At 40.9% G+C, this 23,436-nt stretch overlaps 1 protein-coding gene across 3 annotated transcripts in view; it reads right to left on the bottom strand.

The window, feature by feature from the left end:
* Nucleotides 1–20,528: 20,528 nt before the first annotated feature.
* MMP16 (matrix metallopeptidase 16) overlaps nucleotides 20,529–23,436 on the bottom strand; it is a 262,120-nt gene continuing 259,212 nt past the window's right edge. For 2 of the 3 annotated variants that reach the window (XM_068237616.1, XM_068237618.1), the window contains one exon: nucleotides 20,529–23,320. In XM_068237616.1, coding sequence (XP_068093717.1) covers nucleotides 22,986–23,320 — 335 coding nt within the window. In that variant the 3' untranslated portion in view covers nucleotides 20,529–22,985. The remainder of the gene's footprint in view (nucleotides 23,321–23,436) is intronic. The other variant, XM_068237617.1, reaches the window with a different exon arrangement.

Here is a 23,436-nt window from a genome sequence, read left to right as displayed (position 1 = left end):
TAACAATGGCTTTCTTCTTGCCACTCTTCCATAAAGGCCAACTTTGTGCAGTGCATAGTTGTCCTATGGACAAGTTCCCCCACCTGAGCTGTAGATATCTGCAGCTTGTCCAGAGTCACCATGGGCCTCTTGACTGCATTTCTGATAGCGCTCTCCTTGTTTGGCCTGTGAGTTTAGGTGGACTGCCTTGTCTTGGTAGGTTTACAATTGTGCCATACTCCTTACATTTCTGAATGATCGCTTGAACAGTGCTCCGTGGGATGTTCAAGGCTTTGAAAATCTTTTTGTATCCTAAGTCTGCTTTCAATTTCTCAATAACTTTATCCCTGACCTGTCTTGTGTGTTCTTTGGACTTCATGGTGTTGTTGCTCCCAATATTCTCTTAGACAACCTCTGAGGCCACCACAGAGCAGCTGTATTTGTACTACATTAGATTACACACAGGTACACTCTATTTAGTCATTAGCACTCATCAGGCAATGTCTATGGTCAACTGACTGCACTCCGACCAAAGGGGACTGAATAATTACGCACACCCCACTTTGCAGTTATTGATTTGTAAAAAATGTTTGGAATCAACTCACGTGTACATCACTTTGTATTGGTCTTTCATGTGGAATTCCAATAAAACTGATTCATGTTTGTGGCAGTAATGTAACAAAATGTGGAAAACTGCAAGGGGGACGAATACTTTTGCAAGCCACTGTAGATATAATTAGACAGCATGAGCTGGACAGAATCCCCTGTGCATATTGTGTTGTCTGATCTCATAATACAATAGCTTTGTATTTATGTAATGTATATCATGTTTATCCCCATAGGGCCTCAGAGCTCATCATTCCACCAACCATAACCTTCCCACCACAAGCTGTATAATTGTCCAAGTAGCTTTATGGTGTCAATGTGTCTTCTCTGACACAGAAGAGCCGTTTTCCTACTGGGAACAAAGAGTTTTCTTTTGAACAGAAAGCAATACAGGGCAGTGATCAGTTCTACAGATCTGTAAGCAATCCTCCTGGATTTGCACCGATCAATACTTTATGAACATTTCCAGTGGTGCTAAATGCTATAAACATTTTAAGCCTTCCATTTTTCTGATGTGTCTCGCCAGTGCAACATTAATGAACCATTAAATATTAATATGTGGTTTACTTATCACTGCTCCATGCTCATTACTGAGAAAGCCCAGTAAGTAAAGCAAGTCACTCACAACGTAGAATACAGTCGGCTGGAAAATATTATTATAATTATAAAAAGAATTATAAAGCATCAAAAACCTAGGCTTCTCGGAGAAGCAAGTTAGATTTAAAGTGATAATTTTTCTTGAGCAGTCAAAGCAGCAGAGAAGGCCATACTATCTCAGGAAAATAAACCCACATATATAAATACCTGTTCTACTACTGTCCACGTTTTGGTTTCAGTGAATTTAATATAGTAAATAGAGAAAACTGTCTCAGGCGCTTTCCATTTTTACTGCCTCTGATTGGAGGCAATCCTGATGTCATTTCCTCGCTTACTCTTTTTTCTCATGAGAAACTGCACTGCCATATCTAGCTTGCTTTGTAACCACATGTGAGCACAACATAGATCGGATTTCAACAGCTTCTCCCATCTCAGCCTTGTGTCACACTGAACTGCCCTCAACCAATCAGTGAGGAGCAGGAATGTGGGAGGGGAGATAACAAGCTTCTCTCTCATCGGCAATGTGCCAAACAGAGCCAGGTTGACAGAGATACGATTTATTACAGCAGAAGCATTTCTGATTATATTGGAATGGTTGCAATGCGGGGTCAGGTTGTAGAATGCATAATAAACGTGCCCTCATAAATAAATGTCCTCAGCTAAAGCTGCTCTAGCTAAATTTTGAAGTGTATCTAGTATTTCTCCCCCATACCATGTCTTCATGCTCCACCAATAACAAATGTTTCCATTATCTCTCGCATATAGCAAGTGCCTCGATTATGCCCTTCCCAATACATGAGCTTCCATTATGTCCGCTCGTGTCCTAATAACATGTCATAACATGTCATTACTTGGCATTACAGATGCCAAGTGCCTCCATCATCTCTCCTGTATAACACATCAACAAAACATTTCTAAAGCGCTTTTCTCCTGTAGGACCTATAGTGCATAAGCTTACACTCCACTGCAACACTTATAGGGAACCTGAACTGAATAAACATATTGAAAATAAGCACATGACGTAGCTGCAAATGAATATTACATTACCATACCATTTTTTCTTATAGTGATCCCTTCAAGTTCTGACAATATTTTGTCAGAACTGTAATATACCAGTTGCTGTCAGTTATAGATCAGCAGCTGTCAGTTACAACTAGTGGTGCTTAGCAAGATCTCGGATATCCGAGTTACACAGATAATCCGAACTTTTTTCCACTATCCGAACTGTGAATAGCAATTCGGATATTTTTTAAAATCCAAATAGACTATCCGAGCACACTCGGTTTTTCCATCAACTATCCGAATTCCAGGCGGATAGTTAGTTCAGATATCCGAGCATAAGCCAAAATCACCTTCAATGGCCAAAATTGAGAGAGAGAGAGAGAGAGAGAGAGAGAGAGAGAGAGAGAGAGAGAGCGAGCAACACTGGTTACAACTGAATGTGTAAGGTAATGTTAAATGCTAAAAAGTTCGCAAACCGCAATAGACTTCATTGGGGATGCGAACTTCAAAATTTTCAAAAATTTCTACTGGCTGGAATAATGTTAGAAAACATGTTTCAAGGGTTCTAATACCTGGTCCACCCTCCTCCCTCCACCCTTCTACCGGAGGGAGGAGGGTCTCATCTGCCAGGGAATTCCAGTATTTCAAAAGCCAGCTAACATACCGTGGCTGGGGATTGAACCCAGGTATCAGTGTATGGTAGGTAACTAACATATCCATTATACCACCAACACTTCTAGCTGCAGCTAGCCTAGCATGTACAATTTATGCTCAGTCCAAAAGAAAAATAACATTTATATCATGCTTTTCTCCTGGCAGACTCAAAGCACCAGAGCTGGGCATTGAACCCAGGTATCAGTGTATGGTAGGTAACTAACATATCCATTATACCACCAACACTTCTAGCTGAAGCTAGCCTAGCATGTACAATTTATGCTCAGTCCAAAAGAAAAATAACATTTATATCACACTTTTCTCCTGGCGGACTCAAAGCGCCAGAGCTGCAGCCACTAGGGCACACTCTATAGGCAGTAGCAGTGTTAGGAAGACTTGCCTAAGGTCTCCTACTGAATAGGTGCTGGCTTACTCAACAGACAGAGCCAAGATTCGAACCCTGGTCTCCTGTGTCAGAGGCAGAGCCCTTAACCATTATACCATCCAGCCACTGCTGGGGCGGGCCTCCAGCAGTGAGAGCAGTGTGTTTGGCAATAATGTGCCTGCTGACTGTGATGAAGAGGGTCAAAGTTTTGCTCAATAGAGCTTTATGGGGCGAATCGAACTTCCGCGAAAATCCCCAAAGTTCGCCTGGAACAGTTCGCAGGCGAACCGTTCGCAACATTTCTATCAGTAATACCTATTGATATCCTACCTTGGTGGATGGGTATAACCCCTTTTTCTACTACAGAGAGCAAATTCTTAACCAGAGTCGGGTCAGGTCTAAGTTCATGACCTGCCTGGTTGCCTTTAAAGTAGCCCACCTGTGTGAGTATTACTCTTTTCAAGCTTACGAACAACAACTTTCAGCAACAGTGTATATTGCTCTGTATTGGGCTCTCAACTTCTCCTCCCTTTTGGGCCTTAAACAAATCTGGTTTAAAGCTTCTGGTCTGGCCTCAAAGAACAAAAACAGATATAATTGCTGTTTTCTGAGATCCAGCCTCTAGTTTTGGTAATGATTCTTAGATTTGGGTTATTTAAGTCAGTTGCATGACCTTACTGCATCATCCAACAGAATACATAAAATATCCAGGGATACTGTCAGTGGAGCCGAGGAGCTTGAGGAGACCAGACACTTCTCACATCTCTTCAAACAATAGCACGAGACTGGAAGAAACATGGACAGGTACTGCTCTGCAATCAACAGAAGAAGAGTATTCATTCAAGCAGCAGATCTAGACTGTGGTCCCAGTACAGAACCAAAATGACTCGGACGAAGAGGTAAGATTGGACTAAGGAACCATCAAAGTCTGCATACAACAAGAGCGTGAAAGGGGCTTGGTCTTGTTTTGGAGCTTGCAATTATCGCTTAATGCACTATCCCTCAGCGATCTGTTGTAGCATCCCTCGTGAGCAGAGGGAAGGGCACACCCCCAATGCTGACATAAAACAATGGTTGAAAGAGCAAGAAGGGGGCTGAATGGTCTTTTCCAGGTCCCACTCTACCACAGGGCTGATGGATCTAGTATGGTGGACTTTTGGACATTTTGGGGGGAGATTCCTTTAACACAAAACAAAGTGTTCTTTTTGCCAAAAATACAGAGAAGCCGTTCCAGAGTATGTTCAGCACTTTGGAAAGCTCCTACCCAGTGGTGTGGTAACTGAACTAATATTCATAGTTTGTTCAGACAATAAGCAGTGCAGGTGTGTTATTGCATCGACTTGTACAAGAGGGAAATCTCAAACTAATGAATCTAGCATTGAATAAAGTGCAGTAGACTGTGCTAATTAAGGTGCAGGGTGCCATATCCTTGTAAAATGTTATTACATCAGGCCTTTTCTCTGTTTTTCTCTTTATAGCTGAAGGTTTTGATATTTCACTGAGAACAAAAAAACAAAAACTTTTTGAGACCTCCACACTGAAGGTTATACTGTAGGTATAGAAAATAATCACGTACTTATAAAAGCCAAGTGAGAGATAATAGATCAGAAAAAATAAACAGAATCACTGAGCTGTATAAAGAATCACTCATATGACAGTACTTTTTAGAACCATTTTTTTGTTTTATTTAGGACTGTGTTTAAGTCGGGACTGTGACTATGCCGCACAAGAACATCCACCCTTTTCTCCTTCAGGCACTATAAACTCAATTTTGCTGTGTGCTTCTTGTCATGTTTTTAAAGTGAACTTTCTTCCGAATTTCATTAAAGGATACTTGTAATCACTCCCCCAAAAAAGCTAGAGAAAGGCTCATGATCCCTTAGAGCCTTTCTGATCCTGGGCCATATGCAATTCACTTTTTCACCTGACTTTTCTCCCAGGAGATCATTTTTGATCTTCAATTTAAAATAACTTTTCATCTAAAAAAGTACCAAAAAATAGGTAGAATAGTACTATCAAAATAATTTTGAGTATTTTTTGCTTTCTGGTGGCTTAAAAAGCATTGACAAGTTTTAAAATATCACATAGGAGAAAACTCGGGTGAAAAAGTGAATTGCATATGGCCCCCTGTCTGCGTCCCCTCACTTCACCACCGGACCACCCATTCCAGCTATCAGACTTTATTGTTGACACCCGAGTACTTCTGAGAAGACCCGAAGATACAGCCAACGGGAGGTTTTAACGGGGGCCCATCTGTGGAAAGGGGGAATGCAGAGTGGACTGAAATGCTGTAAGGTGGAGGGGGGTGGGATCTGGGCGTTGGGTTACAGTCATCCTTTGAGGGAAGCAGAATTTCCTGAAGTGTCTGTAGGGAAATGATCCCTCAAAAGAATGTTACCACCTCCAGCGTCCAGCTACAGGGAGTTTCTCTTGTCTTCTGACAATAACACCTTATCCATTTGGCCTTCAAGATGTGTTTTGGCAAATTTCAACTGCAACTTAATATGGATTTTCTTAAAGGGAATCTGAAGTGAAAATAAACGTATGAAATAATGAATTGTATGTGTAGTACAGCTAAGAAATAGAACATGAATAGCAAAGAAACAAGTCATATATTGTTTCCAGCACAGGAAGAGTTAAGAAACTTTAGTTGTTATCTATGCAAAAGAGCTTCTCTGAGCTCCACAACCAAATTGGTCGCTGATTCCTGGAACACTATACATCAAAAGAAACAGTGAAAGACAGCTGAAGATAAGGTTCAATGAGAAGAGACGTTCAAATTAGCTCTGCAAACCACACTCTGTATTTTAAACCATAAAAAGACAGAGCAAACTGCAAATATGACAATATGATGCAAAGCTATAAAAAATATGCTATATATCTGAAAATAAAAATATGAGACAAATTTCTTTGCTACTTATGTAATCTATTCCTTATCCGTACTACACATAGAATTCATTATATCATACGTTTTTTTTCCCGCTCCAGTGTCACTTTAACCCATTCGCGTTCCGTCGTTTTCACTTGAGAAATGTTCACCTCCCATTCATTAGCCTATAACTTTATCACTACTTATCACAATGAACTGATCTATATCTTGTTTTTTTCCGCCACCAATTAGGCTTTCTTTGGGGGGTACATTTTGCTAAGAGCCACTTTACTGTAAATGCATTTTAACAGGAAGAATAAGAAAAAAACGGAAAAAATCATTATTTCTCAGTTTTCAGACATTATAGTTTTAAAATAATACATGCCTCCATAATTAAAAGTCACGTATTGTATTTGCCCATATGTCCCGGTTATTACACCATTAAAATTATGTCCCTATCACAATGTATGGCGACAATATTTTATTCGGAAATAAAGGTGCATTTTTCCTGTTTTGCATCTATCACTATTTACAAGTTTAAAATAAAAAAAATATAGAAATATATCATCTTTACATTGATATTTAAAAAGTTTAGACCTTTAGGTAAATATTTACATGTTTTTTTTATATTAAATATTTTATTTGGGTAGTTTTGGGAGGGTGGGATGTAAACAATAGGTTTAAAATGTAAATGTGTGTTGATTAATTTTTTTTTACTTTTGGTTGTAGTATTACTTTTTGGCCACAAGATGGCGGCCATGAGTTTGTTTACATGACGTCACTCTAAGCGTAACACACGCTTAGAGCGACGCATGGGGAGGTAACAGCCAGAAAAGGCACAGCTTCCGAGAGAAGCTGAGAAGCTATCGCTTTTTCAGCGGGGGAGAGGAATCAGTGATCGGGCACCATAGCCCGATTCACTGACTGCCTGGCTAACGAACCGCGGGCCGGGAGCACGCGTGCACGCGCACGATCGGCCGCGGTAGCGCGCATGGTTCCTGGACATAGTTTCTACGTCCAGGAACCAAAATAGGTTAAAGGGGAACTTCCGCCTAAACAAACATACTGTCATCAAGATACATTAGTTATGTTAATTAAAATAGATAGGTGATATAATCTCTTACCCACCCTGTTTTAAAAGAACAGGCAAATGTTTGTGATTCATGGGGGCTGCCATCTTTGTCATGGGGCAGCCATCTTTTTGATTGAAAGGAGGTGACAAGGAGCAGGAGACAGTTCCAACTGTCCTGTGTCCTGATAACCCTTCCCAGCTGCACACGCTAGGCTTCAAATGTCAAATTGAAAATGTAAAAAATAGAAAATGCACTAAAACAGCAGAACGAGAACAACAAAATCAGAAATCCCATCATGCTTTGCACAGCATCAGGGGAAAAAAGCCTGGGCAGTTTTCTTCTGTGCAGCTAAAAATGAAGCTTGGGTAAGAGAAACAATGTTCTGATGCTGTGAAACTGTTAAAGAAACACCAAGCCTTTTCATTGCTGCTGAGTCAATTTTAAGTCCGGAGGTTCACTTTAAGGATTGGCCTTTTTCTTCTAACTATCCTATGCAAGCTGCATTTGTGGAGCACTTGCAAACCTGCAGCAGCATACACACAGTGCGCACTCTTTGCCATAATTTCCTGTAATTGTTTAACCACCCTGGCGTTCTATTAAGATCGCCAGGGCAGCTGCATGAGGGTTTTTTTTAAATAAAAAAAAAACTATTTCATGCAGCCAACTGAAAGTTGGCTGCATGAAAGCCCACTAGATGGCGCTCCGGAGGCGTTCTTCTGATCGCCTCCGGCGGCCAAAAGTAACACGGAAGGCCGCAATGAGCAGCCTTCCGTGTTTGGCTTCTCCTGTCGCCATGGCGACGAGCGGAGTGACGTCATGGACGTCAGCCGACGTCCTGACGTTAGCCGCCTCCGATCCAGCCCTTAGCGCTGGCCGGAACTGTTTGTTCCGGCTGCGCAGGGCTCAGGCGGCTGGGGGGACCCTCTTTCGCCGCTGCTCGCGGCGGATCGCCGCAGAGCGGCGGCGATCGGGCAGCACACGCGGCTGGCAAAGTGCCGGCTGCGTGTGCTGCTCTTTATTTGATAAAAATCGGCCCAGCAGGGCCTGAGCGGCACCCTCTGGCGGTAATGGACGAGCTGAGCTCGTCCATACCGCTAAGGTGGTAAAAATTGCCATAGGTCTCTTGGTAGCCTCTGACCAGTTTCTTCCTTGCTCTTCCATCCAGTTTAGATGGACGGCTTTTTCAGGGAGAGTTCTAGTGGTGCCACTTTCCACTTCATTTAATAATAGTTTCTACTGTGCTCCTACAGATTGATAAAGCCGTTTAATATCATTTATACACCTACTGACTAGTCCATGTCCATGATTTTATGTAATGGCAGAGGAGGCAGAACACAAAAGAAAGCAGCACTGCTACAAGCTGTGTTTAATAAAGATTGTTGATTGTAGTACAAAAAGCGTGCAGTAAAACAAGTCACTTGCGCTGCATAAAAAGGGTAGACTATATGAATTTAAGAGGGATACCTTGTGGTGCGGTGGGTGCCGGGTGGTTTAAGCCTGACGGCCGTTTCGCGCATGTCTGCGCATCTACGGAGGCTGCAAATGCATGATTTTATGTCTCAGGTCTTTTGACATTGCCTTGCCGCCCATAGTTGAATGTCTGCTTTCTGTTACTGTACCAAGCACGGGTGTTTCAGGAGTAGATTTTTCTCATGCTGAAATTATCAAAATATTACATTTGATTACAAGTGGAGGCCAGTTAGCTTGGTATGCAATGGAGGAGGTGATTACTTACACTTGATTATGTTTATGGGTATTTCTTAGGAAAGGAGCTATACCTGATCAGTTATTTTGGCTTTGGGTCGGTTTTTGTTTAGTTTTTTTTTTTTTGCATTTTCTCAACTGTTCTGAACTGTTACCATTGTATTTCACATTACGATTTTAAGTTGCTGTAATGATCCGCTCAGCTGGCTGCACAGGCAGACAGCTGTTTGACCATTCCTTGAGTCTGTGGGATGCAGGTCTCTGGATAATAAACCTGTCTTTGCTTTGCAAGCTTTAGACCTGCTCTGCTGCTGAGGAATTTGCATATACTGATTATGCAAATTGCCTAGTTGCCTCCCTTGAAGGCTTGCAGCATAAATACCATGTGATCCCAAAACCCTTTGCTGGTCATCATGGTTTGTTACTGTTGAAACACTCCTGGAGTGTCAGCCTTGCTACTGTTTGCTAAAGATTATCTTACAGTATTCCTGGGGACTGCATTAGGCATTCCTCTAGTACAGTCAGGTTGTATTATTTGTATGGCCTGTTTTGTCTTCTGTTTGTCCTTGCGATTGCACTGTCGCCAGCGGTGGGCGATGGTGAATTGTTTGTTCCAGAACTTGGATCACACTTGCTCTGGCGGAAAGAGCAGTGGATCCTGCGAAGCTCTGTTTCTGTACTTGGATCACACTTGTTTTGGCGGAAAGAGCAGTGGATCCTACTAGCTCTGTTTCTGTACTTGGATCACACTTGCTCTGGCGGAAAGAGCAGTGGATCCTGCTAATTCTGTTTCCCTACTAGGTTCACACTCGCTCTGGCGGAAAGAGCAGTGGATCCTTCCTGTCCTGTCTCTGAACCTAGATCGCACTCGCTCTGGCGGAAGAGCAGTGGATCTTATTTGACCTATTCCTGTTTCTGTTAGTTTGTCTGTCTGGATCGCACTCGCTCTAGTGGTAGCAGCGGTGGTTCCTTTTGAACTCTGTCTGGGAGTGTAGGCCAGAGCTGCGGTTGCTGCTGGCTGCTCCTTCTCTCTGTCTTGTCTGATATGAACGCTTGCTGTAGGCTCGGTGGGGTAACCGTTAAGCAAGCGTTCGCGTTTTCTATTTCGTGTTTGTGTGGCGTTGGTTAGTTAGGGTGGCGTGCTTGTCTCTGTTGCGCTTATCGTGCGGAGAACGCGCCGTAAACAGTTGCGAATGAGTGCGGCGTTCGCGTTTAGCTAGCGTTTGTTATTTACCTTATCTTCTTATTGTTGTTTGCTGTGCCTTTGCTACTCTCGTGCTCTGTCTTGCTCAGTCTTGTGTGTCACTTCTGGCAGTCGCTTCTCTCATGATTGCGTTCCTACTTTGTTTCTGCTGTTGTGTGTTCACCGTCGCGGGCTGGCGACTGGATTGGTGCACACACATACATTCTGTCCCTGTGCTCATTCTCATTGGCAATCACAGCTCTTGCGATTGCGTTCTCACTTGGTTTCTCTCGTACAATTCCAATCTGGCATCTGTGGCTGTGCAGAGGATCTGTTCCTCTGCACTCCACGGCTCCATCTGCCGGCAAGAATTCCCCTCTACAGGTGCATTGCACCTTTTGCTGGGTTCTCTCAGATTATACGCTTGTGGAGGATTTCTACAGTGTCAGCGCGCATCCTGTGCGCTGACCACGGAGAGAATTCCACAATTGTTACAGTTGCATTACAAAAATACAAATTCTAATTTTAATTTAATTTTTGCTTGTGTGTCTGTGTACGTGTTTCTTCATTTTAGACTGCAACAAAATGTAAAGAAGTGGTGGGAAGTGATTATCCCCAGTGGAGATGTCTCTGAGTCTAGGAAGGGATTAAAAGGAATAAACGGCTGTACATTAATAATTATCTTGTTCCCCAACCCTGTCCTCAAGGCCCACCTACAGTGCATATTTTGTGGAAATCCACAGAGGTAGGTAACCAGCTCTACTGAGACTTCACCTGTGCATGTCTGTGGTTTCCTGCAAAACATGTACTGTTGGTGGGCCTTGAGGACAGGGTTGGGGAACTCTGATCCAGATTACTAGGTTATATGTTTAACTACCAACTTGCTCCAGCTAGGCACTCACAACAAGTTCAGCCTGAAAGTAGAATACAAAATCTTGTAAGAAGTTTCTAAGAACCCCAGAATTTTATCACAACCTACAAGTAACTTTCAACCCTATGTGGACGTACATGACTCTACCAGTGGAAACATGCTGCACATCCAGGCTACGTTAAATATGAGCCAAAAAGAAGGTCCTTGAAGCTTGACAATGGCCCTTAAGATTCTACTATACTCACTGAAAACAGTTACAAAAGAAATTAAAGGACACCTGAGGCGAAAATCAAAGAATGAAATAAATGATTGTATCTATCTTCCTTCTCCTAAAAATGACTATTTAAGATATTCCACAGTTTTTTTTTAGGTTTAAATCTACTTTTTAAGTTTTAAATGTTTTATTGTTTTTACTCAATGACACATTCATTGAAGTGTGCCAGAGCTAAAATCTGTGAACTATTGACTCTTTATCTCTCTCTTGCATTCAGAAGCCATTTTCTGCCAGAAAAGTGTTTTATAGTTGGAATATCTTATCAGTGAGGGTCACACTGTAGTCCCTTCCTGTCTGAGTCAGCCATTTACATACCTGATATTTAACTCTTTCAGGCAGAGAAAGAAAAAAAAGGAACACAGCATAGTTATTTGTGTGCTAGGCACTGTACATACTCATGTCTATCTCAGCATGTCACATGTCACCTCGGGTATTCTTTAACTTTTAAAAAGAGCATTAGCAAATAATGGACACTTAAACAGGACATTGTCTGCTATTTAATTGCAGCTTTATTTGTATTTTTTTTAATTACAACACAATAAAACAATGGTAATTACAGAAGATGCAATAGTATAAAAAGCGACTCAACCCCTTCCCTTAAGACACTTACAGCAGACAACAACTGCCCCACCCCAAACAGCCCTCCTCGAGAGAAACGTTTTAAAATAAATAGCAATAAATAGAAAATAATCACTGCACAGCCTTTACCACCTTGACTGCAAAATCAGAAAACCATTGTGGTTTAGAGCAGCCAGTGGCCACGTATTGATCACCTGCTCAAAACTACTAAATTGATCATTTCAAATTTATGTTAGAAATTCTGCAGTCAATGTAGTAGAGCCTTGTAAACAAGTTTTCATTGGAAAAAAAAAAGGTAATTCATGGTTTATGGAATACAATTCAATAAAATAAAAATAAGGATAAAATGAACAACCCCTTGACCTTTGACGTTGTAACACCGGGGTAAGCATTAGCTTTCGGTGGTTATCTTTCTTTTTTTTTATAATATAAATTGAATTTTTAGTCTCTATTGTTTTGTGCAATGACTTCCGGTATTAAAATACGACTCCTGTAAATCACATACTGCATTGACAGGAAACAATCAATGTGTTATAGATCCATCTAAGCACTACAAACATATTTCCGGTTATATCACAGTCTTGATACAGTTTAGCACCAATTATTCCGCACTCTCCATTAGCACACAAAGGAGCTTTGCGTTTGTCAACAGAAGCAAAATAGATTCTATCTACCCAAACCCTAGCACACAAAAATATAACTAACCCCATAAAAGACCCAGTAGAGGAAAACAAATTTATCCAATAGTTTGCAAATAATATAAATAGCACAGTGATCACTCCCCAAAACTTTTTTCTTTAAGGTAGACCTGAACTCAGAACTTCCTCTCTGCTCTAAAAGAGAAGCAACAGCATAATATCCTTTGGACAAAAATATGTATTTTGTTACAGCTGATACAAATTCTGCAATACATCTGCAGCAAGTCTACTTCTTGCTTTCATGGAAGCAGACATAGGGTAAACATCCTGTGTTTACAAATTAGCTGCTCTGCCGGGGCAGCCAGTTGACACTGCTGAGAGATTAAATTACACTGGTGATTAGTCACAGATGAGGGGGGAATAGACAGGATAAACTCTCTAAATACATACACAGGGTGCATTTCTCTATGTTTTCCTTCTGCCCTGTGCAAGAGTTCAGGCCCACAAGAGTTCAGGCCCACAAGAGTTCAGGCCCACTTTAACCTTTGTAATGTGGCTTTGATTGATTTTAACACATTGTTTAAATTTAACTTAAAGGAATTAGATTTCTGTTAATCTATTCATAAAAGATTAAAATACTGATATTTAGGCTCAGCAAGCTAACCAACCTTTAAAGTATTTATATGTGAAAATAAGTAATTTTTCTGAAAATCCAGAATACATTTGAGAAAATTTTCTTTCTTCCCATATTAAGTATTTAACTCTGTTTAAGGCCTTGTTCACACTATCAAATGCAGATGGCCGTGCGTTTGGAATGCAATACACGTGATGAAACCCTATCTGCATTGCCCTGCTGATTCCATTCACTACCAGTGTTGCTTTTTCATCAGTAATTTTTGCTTCAAAAAGGTTAATTTTCGGTTCCAAGAAAAAAAATGTGGAAATAGCTTGTATTTTCTCGTTGCATTTTTTGTGAGAATTTGAAAAATCGATATATTACTGAGAAAAGCATGAAAACCAATATTTTTTTCTATGAAAATTTTTACTGCAAAAAAATAAAAATCAATTCAAAATTGAAAACTATATTTTTACTGCAAAAATTCGGACAAAAAATAACAAAACCTATTTTTATGGCTCGCTCAAAAATCGGATTTTACATTATTTTTGCGACAATGGCCTCAATTCACTAAGCTTATCTCCTGTCTTTAATAACATTTCTAGAGTGATCACCATGGTGATTAGGCATGTTGTATTCAGGAAACATTTTACCTCAGGCAAACCTAAAGTTACCTCTTCTGTCAATGGCCTCAATTCACTAAGCTTATCTCCTGTCTTTAATAACATTTCTAGAGTTGTTACCATGGTGATAAGTCATGTAGTATACAGGAAACATTTTACCTCAGGCAAACCTAAAGTTAACTCTTCTGTCTTTAAGTTAACTCTCCAATCCTTACAATAACTCCAGAGTTAAAAATATGCCGCTAATTAACTGCGTGTGAAAATAACTACAGAGGAGGTAAATTAACTACAGAGGAGGTAAATTAACTACAGAGGAGGTAAGTTAAGGAATGAAGAGATAAGATAACTCTCACTGTGTGGAGGTAAGTTTTCTCTTGCCTATTATCTCCGGCATGATCTTAGTGAATTGAGGCCTTTAAGTTAACTCTTCAATCCTTAAAATAACTCCAGAGTTAAAGACAGGCTGTTTATTAACTGCGTGTGAAAATAACTACAGAGGTAACTTAACTACAGAGGAGGTAATTTAACTACAGAGGAGGTAACTTAAGGAAAGAAGAGATAAGATAACTCTCTTACTGTGTGGTGGTACGTTTTCGCTTGCCTTATTATCTCCAGCATGATCTTAGTGAATTGAGGCCAATGTATGCAAAAAGAATATTGGCATTTTTTTCTCATCACTGTTCACTACAGTGAATGGGTCAGCCCTGCATTTTGCAAAAAATGATTGCAGCAGTGCAATATCGCAACACACTGTTTTGTAGGGCATAAGGTGAGACCATCAGACAGTGCAGTCTATGCACTTCTGACGTTCTAGTGTACCGCACACTCCATATTCCCGAAATGCGCCTGGCAATGTGTATAGTGTGAGTGGGGCCTAAAATACTATAAGTACTACAGGTCAACATTTCACTAACCTGGTCCACAGTGCAGAGGCTCAGTGAGATACCAATAAGTTTGACTTGCATGCAAATTGTATGCATCTTCGACCTGGGCCAATCAAAATAACTTCCTGTGAATTTTTATTGACCCATCTCCTTGTTGTATTTAATTTGCATAGCCAGGATGATCAACAACCTTTTGACCATCTCTAGCGCTCAGTTACCTAGTAGTGCATGAATTTCTGGCACCTAAATGGAACACAACTTGCACAAGGATGATGGGGGACCCACCTCTTACTTTTTTTTTTAGAATTACCATAGTTTTGGGAAATACGACGTCCAAAAGCATGTGTGGGTCAGAGTAACACTATAGTGGGTCACAACCTCCCTGTCAAACTGTACAGTACACAGTCTTTCTATTGCATCAGTGTAGGCTGCTCTTTTTAACAAGGCTCTGTTAATCCTCAGTGAGTGCCTGTATTTAGCTTGACTTCTTGGTATGGAAGCTTGTCCATGTTGGCTCCCTCCCCTGCCACACCTCTGGCTTTCCTTGACATGCCCCTCCCACTCTGACCATGCCCCCGGTAACATAATACATTTGCCTCTGCAGCAGCTCTGAGGTCAGGTACATAGGTCACATGGGAGGGTGGAAAAGAGACAGTAGTCCTGGCGGACATATTTTGGTTAGACTACAGTAGACCCCTGTTTGTGATACTGGCCATTGCTACTGAGGTAGCCTGTATACGAGAAAACCTCGGGGGCAGTTATCCACTATAGGGAGGAAGTTCGCCCTTGGGAATGCATTGGGGTTAGAATCTGCTTTTTCCTGACCGCTCTTTGGCAAACTATTGAGCAGCAGCAAACGTTTGTTCCATAATGGTCGGAATGACCTTGCTGGCATGATTACGGTTTGCCTGATGAACTGGACTGCAGGATGTTCGCCCATCACTAGTCACTATAAAGAGATGGAGATCTGCATCGCACTGGCTGATATGCAGCAAACATTACCTGCACATCCCAGTTCAGCTAGTATTTATATGTGCAATGATAGGGATTATTTGGACCTTTCACCTGTATACTTGCTTTACCCTCCAAACAGAAGCTTATATTTCAAACCAAAACACAGGTTTTCCTTCTCATTCTTAACCGTTCTTCATAAGCATGAGGGAAATCAATGGGAAAGTCATGAAGCATGAAAACTTTCACTTATGAGCGGAACGCAGACCATTTATGTGCTGCTAGAGGTGTAAAAGGGTCCCTTTACCAGTTCACAAAAAGGGGAATGAAGTTAAACATTGAAGGATAAAATCTGGACTCTCAGACTGCTGGGGCTTTCTGAATGGGAAGATACGCCAGAGGAACAAATGAAATAGAATTTTCTCCATTCTAGTATTCTGAAATAATGAAGATGAATGCAATGTTACACAAATGTGCGGAATGAATATATTTTTGCTGAGATGATATTAAAACCTCTGTGCCAAATAGGTTGAACGTATCAATAATTACTCTGACAGCAGTGCAATGGAAGCCTAGTGACTATTTTACACGTTATTCTTCTCCTGCTGAGCGAAAAGGCCCTGTTGATGGCATTTCACTTCTGTCTTACTGTGCACATTGCCCAGCAAGCTCATGGTGAACCAGATCTCCTAGGGGTGTGTAAGGGGCTAAAAAGGACCAAAAAGCCCTCTTATCAAAAATGCTATGCAAAACAGAAGTTTGCTTCCAAAAACAGGAGGTATTTGCAATTATTCAGGTTGCAGAGAGCAAATGAGGTGCCCCACAATGCATCACTGCTGAATATGCAAATTGTCCCTTAAAGCCACACACACTGGGCAATTCAAATTCTACCCTATGGAGCCCAGTCCATTCCTTGAACTGATAAGGATCAACCAGTTCGAGACAGTCTGAGTGCTTGTTGGATTAGTATGGCTCTGAATAATTAACAAGCCGACACATCATTGCATTCCAGCCGTTTTGGAAGTGTGTTTTACTCTCAGGGACAACAAAGGGATGATTTGCATATTCAGCAGTGATGCACTCTGGGGCACCTCATATGCTCACAGCAACCTGAATAATTGCAAATACTTTCTGTTTTAAGAAAGCAAAATTCCATTTTACATCTTCTTGTGCAGAGCAGCGATTATCAAACAATTCAGCTAATATGCTAATAAACCCCACCCAGGAAAGAGAATACGGAACAGGTAAATTACACCATCCAGAAGCTGATCTGGTTAACTAGCAGTTGTGTTAATTGTTCAGAGATTTGATAGTCCCGATTTCCTCCTCCCTAGTGAAGTGTTGTTTGCATGATAGGAGAAGTTCTTGCTCACCACTAAGATAGATCACACATGCCTCAATACTGTTATACATTTCCATCATTTCAGCACAATCAACTCAATAATGCAATGCATCTAAAGGTGCCCAAAAAACTGTACAATTTTTCCTTCAGATTCTATCTTTCGATGTGATTTGAATGATCAAAACTAATCGGAAGGCAATTAACGATTGTTCCCATTAATGGAAAGATTTAATAAGGTTTTCAACTTTCAGATCATTTTTCTTTCCTTTTCCAATCAACCAAAGAATTGTTTGAGATTGATTTGCGCCACACACAGTGCAGTTTTCCACACAATTTGATCATAAAAAGTGTGGCTAAATCTGATGGATAAATTGTACCGTTAGTAGGCACCTTAAGTTTCACAAAGCATACAAAATCTCACACTGTCCGATAATGCTTGTGTGACATAACAAAGATACTCCTGGAGGCACTGAACAGTGTTTCCACTACACGGGAATTGTGGCCATTTTCGGCACATGATTTCAGATGCAGAAAATCAGCCTATGGAAATCAATAGGCTGCATCTGATTCGTGTGTGGGAAAAAATGATGCATGCTGCAATTTTTTGCAGAACTGTATGCCACACAAGAGAAAAAGGGATGAGTGCTCTGACCAATCAACTCCTGACTTAAATACTGGCTGCCTCAAGTCATCTGACTAATTAAAATGGCAAAGCGTTTGCAAATTGCATTCGCCCACTAGAATATGCAGGATCTAACCTGTCCACCTGCGCTTCCTGCAGGAGTTGGCCCATGCAAAGTTTTGCATCTCAACAGGGGTGCCGTGTGTAGGCCTCCTTGTACCTCCAAGAAATGAAGGGCAGCGCAGACACCCCCACAAGGCATCCACTGCCCGGGAGCGCCGCAACTGCCCCTCAGGGAGGGGGGAGCGAGAAAACATGGCCAGCACACCACCCCGGACATGGCCAGCTTTTTTGCAGAACGCCTTAAATCCCCAGTGATTGGGATGTGAATTTGCATTATTATGGGTGCCATGTCGGTTTTGGAAATGAACATGACACACCTCTGGGGGTAAAAAAGTAACGTCTGAAGCACTTAATCTTTGGGAAACAGTCCAGTCTAGTGGTGGCCAAACATGGCAATCTGAATCCCTTCCACCTTCAAAAATCCTGCCAACGCCTTTGAATTAGTAATCAATATATTTCATATTGCACACTCACTGGTATGAAGAATACCCCAAAATATACGGTGGGAGGAGGGTTAGTTGTGGAAAGAAAAATGATGTAAACCAGATATAAACCTATAGTTTATAGTTTGATATCTAATTAAAGGGATTGTATGTCACAGATGTGCGCACGGTATACTACTGAAATATGCTGTTCTGCTCAGACTATTTAAGGGAGGCATTAACTGTGCAGCAATATTTAGGAAACCTCATAGCACTGCCTCTTCATTTATTTCTTTTAGAATTATAAAAACGCAGTTAAGGAAAATTAAAATTCCAAATGGCCTACAGCATATAACAGGTTTTCATCTCTTCACCACAAAAAGCATTTTTTTTTCTCAAAGCATTATGCCTTCCATTATATCTTAAACTCAGCTCTACCTGTGGGTGACTTGACAACTAACATGATAATCAAAGATGGGTCCAGCTGCGATGCTGTCTACTGACTGACAGCCTTTCCATTGGCAACCAGTCATCAGGGAGGCACAGCTGTGGCAAGGATCACAATCAGACTTGTTCCCCAATGATGTGGATCATGCCACCGTATTACCAAATCACCTGCAAAACATAAGTTTGCCTTCTTAAAACAGAAGGTATTTGCGATTATTGAAGTTGATTTTTCAGCTTGGAGTAAGCTCTGAGGTGTCCCACAATGCATCGCTGCTGAATATGCAAATCATCTCGTTGTTGTCCCTGTAAGCCAAACACACCTCCAGATCCGCTAGAATGCAATGATGAGTCAGCTTTTTAATAGTACAGAGCAAAAATAATCTAACACGCCTTCAGACTATTTCGGATTGGTTGATCTTCATCAGTGCATGGCATGGATTAATATGGCGCAACCTGAATAATCCCAAATACTTTCTGTTTTAAAAAGGCAAACACCAGTTTTGCTTCGCATTTTAGTAAGGAGGCTTTTTGGTCTCTTTCAGCCCCTTACATACTCCTAGGAGTTCTTGTTCACCGTGAGCTTGCAGGGCAATCTGCATATCACCTGTATGTGCCAAATTCCAACTGGCAAGAAGGGCAGGGAAGGAAAGAATGTGGAGCAAGAGCAGAAAGAAACCGGTTGGCAGTGAGGACCTTGCCACCTTTGATCTGCTGCTACAGGTAAGTTGAAAACCTGTATTGTAAAAGCTAAACATTTTTAACAAATGCTAAATGAGAAAAATCAAAAAGGTAAACAAGGCTTTCATTGTTTTGCAACCGCTGTAAATTGAAATCCCCAAACAGAATGGGCATTTATACAGTAAAACTTCTTTGATATCCACTGCATATAATAAATACTGTCCTTTGCACATTACAAATTACATGAAATTCGAACTTGGACATCCACTTTCGTTACAATATAACTAGAGATGCGCTTTGAGTCCTATGGGAGAAAATCGCTTTACAAATGTTATTGTATTGTAGTATATCCCCATACAGGGTTGGTGTTACATCTCAGGAGCCTAAGGCACAACATAGCTAGCACCTTAAACCCCGCCTATCAATGCAGGCCACACCCTAATCCAAACCTCATCATACAGTAGGTAAACTGGAATGTTAATGTGTGGCAAAGAAGTTAATGGGTGGGTGACACAAACAAATGGAGATGGTGGGCACAGATAGCATTAGGTGTACCTATAGGGGATGCAAATACTTAAAGGGCAGCAACTATTTTTGCTGTGATAGTGGTATGTGGCTAGACCTAGCAGTGATGTGAGAGGATCTTTTTGGGAACAGGCACCTCTTCAACTACTTAATATCAGAAGTGTAGTACCAGCTGAATTAGTATTAAAGAAGAACTGTAGTGAGAGGTATATGGAGGCTGACATATTTATTTCCTTTTAAGCAATACCAGTTGCCTGGCTAACCTGCTGTTCCTCTGCCTCTAATACTTTTAGCCCTAGACCCTGAACAAGTATGCAGCAGATCAGGTGTTTCTGACATTTTTGTCAGATCTGACAAATTAGCTGCATGCTTGTTTCTGGTGTGATTCACACTACTGTAGGTAAATAGATCAGCAGGGCTGCCAGGCAACTGGTATTGCTTAAAAGGAAATCAATATGGAAGCCTCCATATACCTCTCACTACAGTTCTCCTTTAAGCTTTAAAGGCACAAGTAACTTTCTACCAAAATGGACACTTTGCGTATAGAGCTCCAATTTCACCATAGCAGTGCGGCATCAATTAGACTAGTGTTAAACTTAAAATAGTGATGCCTGCAGGCTAGAACCTCTACTAGTGGACCATGGGTAGACACATTGCTCTGTCTAACAGGAAACCTGGTCACATGCCCACATAATCTACCTAAGTTAATTACCCACTATGAGTTATGGTCAGCTTAGCTCTACAGTAGAAAAGACACAAGTGTGTGCAAGCAATACTAGTAGGATCACACAACCAACAATTAAAAATAGGTCAAATTTAAGGCCGGCCCCGCAGAGCAGGGACAAGGTCCTCCAGCACCCAAGGCTGAGACATCAAAGTGCGCCCCTCCATCCCTCCCACCCCAGCCGTCACACACTAATTGCTATTTGACTAAGAGGGCCACAGGGGCCACAACCTCCCCAACACCTTAATCTCTAGTTATCTGGCTTGCAGTTACTGCTATGTATCCCCTTTTCTTATTTCTTTCTGTTTCATACACAATTAGGAATGACAGCTGAATGAATTGTGTGCCCCCTCCTACACTGCGCCCTGAGGCTGGAGCCTCTTCAGCCTATGCCTCGGCCCGGCCCTGCGGCCCCGCTTTGCCCCCATCCTATAACTTTTGCTTGAGTGGAACAATACTCATTTTGCTAATTTCACACCATTTTTAAGGTCAAATAAATTGGACCACCCCATTACATTTGGAAGAGTTGCAGGGTATGGAAAAGTTACATGAATATCTAATAATCCCATAATTTTCCAGTATGCAGTATAACATTGGAAAAATGATACTATGTATTATATAGTTTGCTGCTTATGCTAAATTTCTGTACATATTTCCATTGGAAATTCAAGTAAAGATCATATTGTTCTAAAAAAGGGAATGAGAAAAGCAAAACCCATGTAGACAAAGTCTAAAAATAATTCAATAATAGACAGGCTAAATGTTGTTCCTAACAGCGAGGTCATTTGCAGCTTGCATTCACCATTCACCTTAACTAGCAGTTTCTCATATTCATTTTGCTGAAGGTCAAAGGGCACTAACAGCAAGAACAGCACTCAGTTTAAGACAGCAAGCTTTTTCATAAAAAAAAACAAAAACAGTAATGACAGTCAACAGGACACCATTGAAGTTAAAGGCATACTGTTTTCATAGAGCAGTTACTCTCTGGCATGTTACCTTATAGCCAGATGACCATCATCCAACATCACCTTCATTACGTGTTTAGTTAGCATAGTGCTGGTAAAAGCATAACACTGCTAAAAGCAGCTTTCTTCCTTTTATTTTCTATGACACAAACGTAAAAATGAAAAAAGACCCTCTTCTGCAGCCCAGTAGTAATGATAATAACAGCTCTTTCACAATGCAGTATACTTGACGAGAACATACTTTGGTTCTTCGCCGGTTCCTGTCCTATTCATGATAATATCAAGCCACTCCTTCACCCTTTGAGAACTAAAGTGAACATGCAGTCTGCGGACAATTCAGCATGGAACATGCAGTAATCAGATTCTCGGCTACAGTTGACAAATGGATGTGCTGATATAAGGCAATTCCTTTTATCGTGCAAAATGGTTTGAATTTACAACAGACCCCTATAGATTTCAACAATCAGCAACTCCTTCTGCATCCGTTATGTTTTCAAGCACTGCCTTGTTTTGGTATATCAAAGCTTTATTAGTCTTCGCTGTGGAACATTTTTTTTTTGGCTAAGGTATAATACGTTATCAAAATACTGAGCTGTGTAGGCTTCAGATTTTATTTACTTCCTCAGCACAGACATTATTTTGCGACAAGTAAATCGTGCCTATTAGAATCTGAGAACTGATACAATAGTGCTCAAAGGGTTCACGAAAAAAAACGTAATACTTGTAGCAATTTTCTTCTCAACATGATGGCCAATCTGCTGCCGTTTATTGCAATCCGCTTCTAAGACATTCTGCTTCCTGCCAGGCTTTCAATGAGTCTTCCTGTCAGACCTGCTAAGTGCCCAAAGCAGGGAAGTACAACTAGATAAAATATAACGATGCCGAAAAAGAAAAAAAAACCCTTAAAAAAAAGTTTCATTTTTTTAAGTATATTCATCATGACTACAAATATGTTAAAACATTTTGGACAAAGCTCAGAAAAAAGTTGTAAAAAACACAAAATGAATGTATCATTATTAAGGCTGTTACTATATTGCAGATATTTTGGCCCCTTGTTAGTTGGAAAAAAAAGGCTGTCCAAACAGTCTCAAGGTCCCGTGTGACTTTATTCTCCCACAAGGCCAACTGTGGGCATCTATCCATAGCAGACAATGAATCAATCCTCTTTGGACGCAAAGCTGTTTTGGGTCTTCACACCGTCCTTAAGGGAGATCCTCACGTTAGTTTGTTGCTCACCTACAAGATATGTGTGTGTGCTGCACATATCGTTTTTAAAAGAGGATCTGAAGTTTTCAAAACTAAAATAATGGGAAAAAAAGAAAATGTTCAATATTTTTTTTAGAAAATAACTATTTTTTGTTCCTTCCTCTTCGATGTTGACTCTAGAAAAGACATTACCGCCTCTAAAGAAGGAAGGCTTAAAACTGAATGACAAAGAAATACAAAAGACTGGAGGAATGGTGAAAATCTTTTGGAAGCTCCCCAGATGATTGAATCCCCACTCGATGGTGGGACACATACCTCTTGGGTTTTAAAGATCAGCCATAAGACCCCCAGCTTACAGTTGCCTGTGTCTAGCAGGGGACAGCATAATAGCTCTGATGTTGATTCTCAAGTAACCTCAAAATTCTACACTAGGAATCGTAACATCACACCCACTCTTGCATAGAGCGTTTACAGTACAGTATGTGTCGTGGTGTTCCTTTCCTTTTGAACTGAAAAACGGTGTAAACCAAGACAAGGAGGCACAGGGCCAGGATGCAAGGAATTACAATAGCTATGGCTTTCACAGTGCTGGCTGTGTTATCCAGCTTCATGACAATGTCTACATCATCTTGAGAACTGGTTCGTTCTTTGTCTCGGTCCATGGAGCTGTCACACCCCATAAAATCTTTAAGGATAGAACGCGGGTATCCAGGTTCTACTTGAAGTTTCTGGTTGTGAAATTTCCAGTATTCTTTTCCTTTATAAAAATAGGTGAATCCTAAAACAAATAAATAAATAAAAAAGGAAACATTAGTACATTCTGAAGAAGGGTTAACATTTCAAAAAAGTAGTCCATCATCGAGGCGCCTCCATCAGTGTTTCTCAAAAAAGGCT

The sequence above is a fragment of the Hyperolius riggenbachi genome, chromosome 5 (assembly GCF_040937935.1).
Source record: "Hyperolius riggenbachi isolate aHypRig1 chromosome 5, aHypRig1.pri, whole genome shotgun sequence".
Lineage (NCBI taxonomy): Eukaryota > Metazoa > Chordata > Amphibia > Anura > Hyperoliidae > Hyperolius > Hyperolius riggenbachi.
Note: the sequence above shows the minus strand (reverse complement) of the source record. Positions and strands in the feature narration are given on the sequence as shown.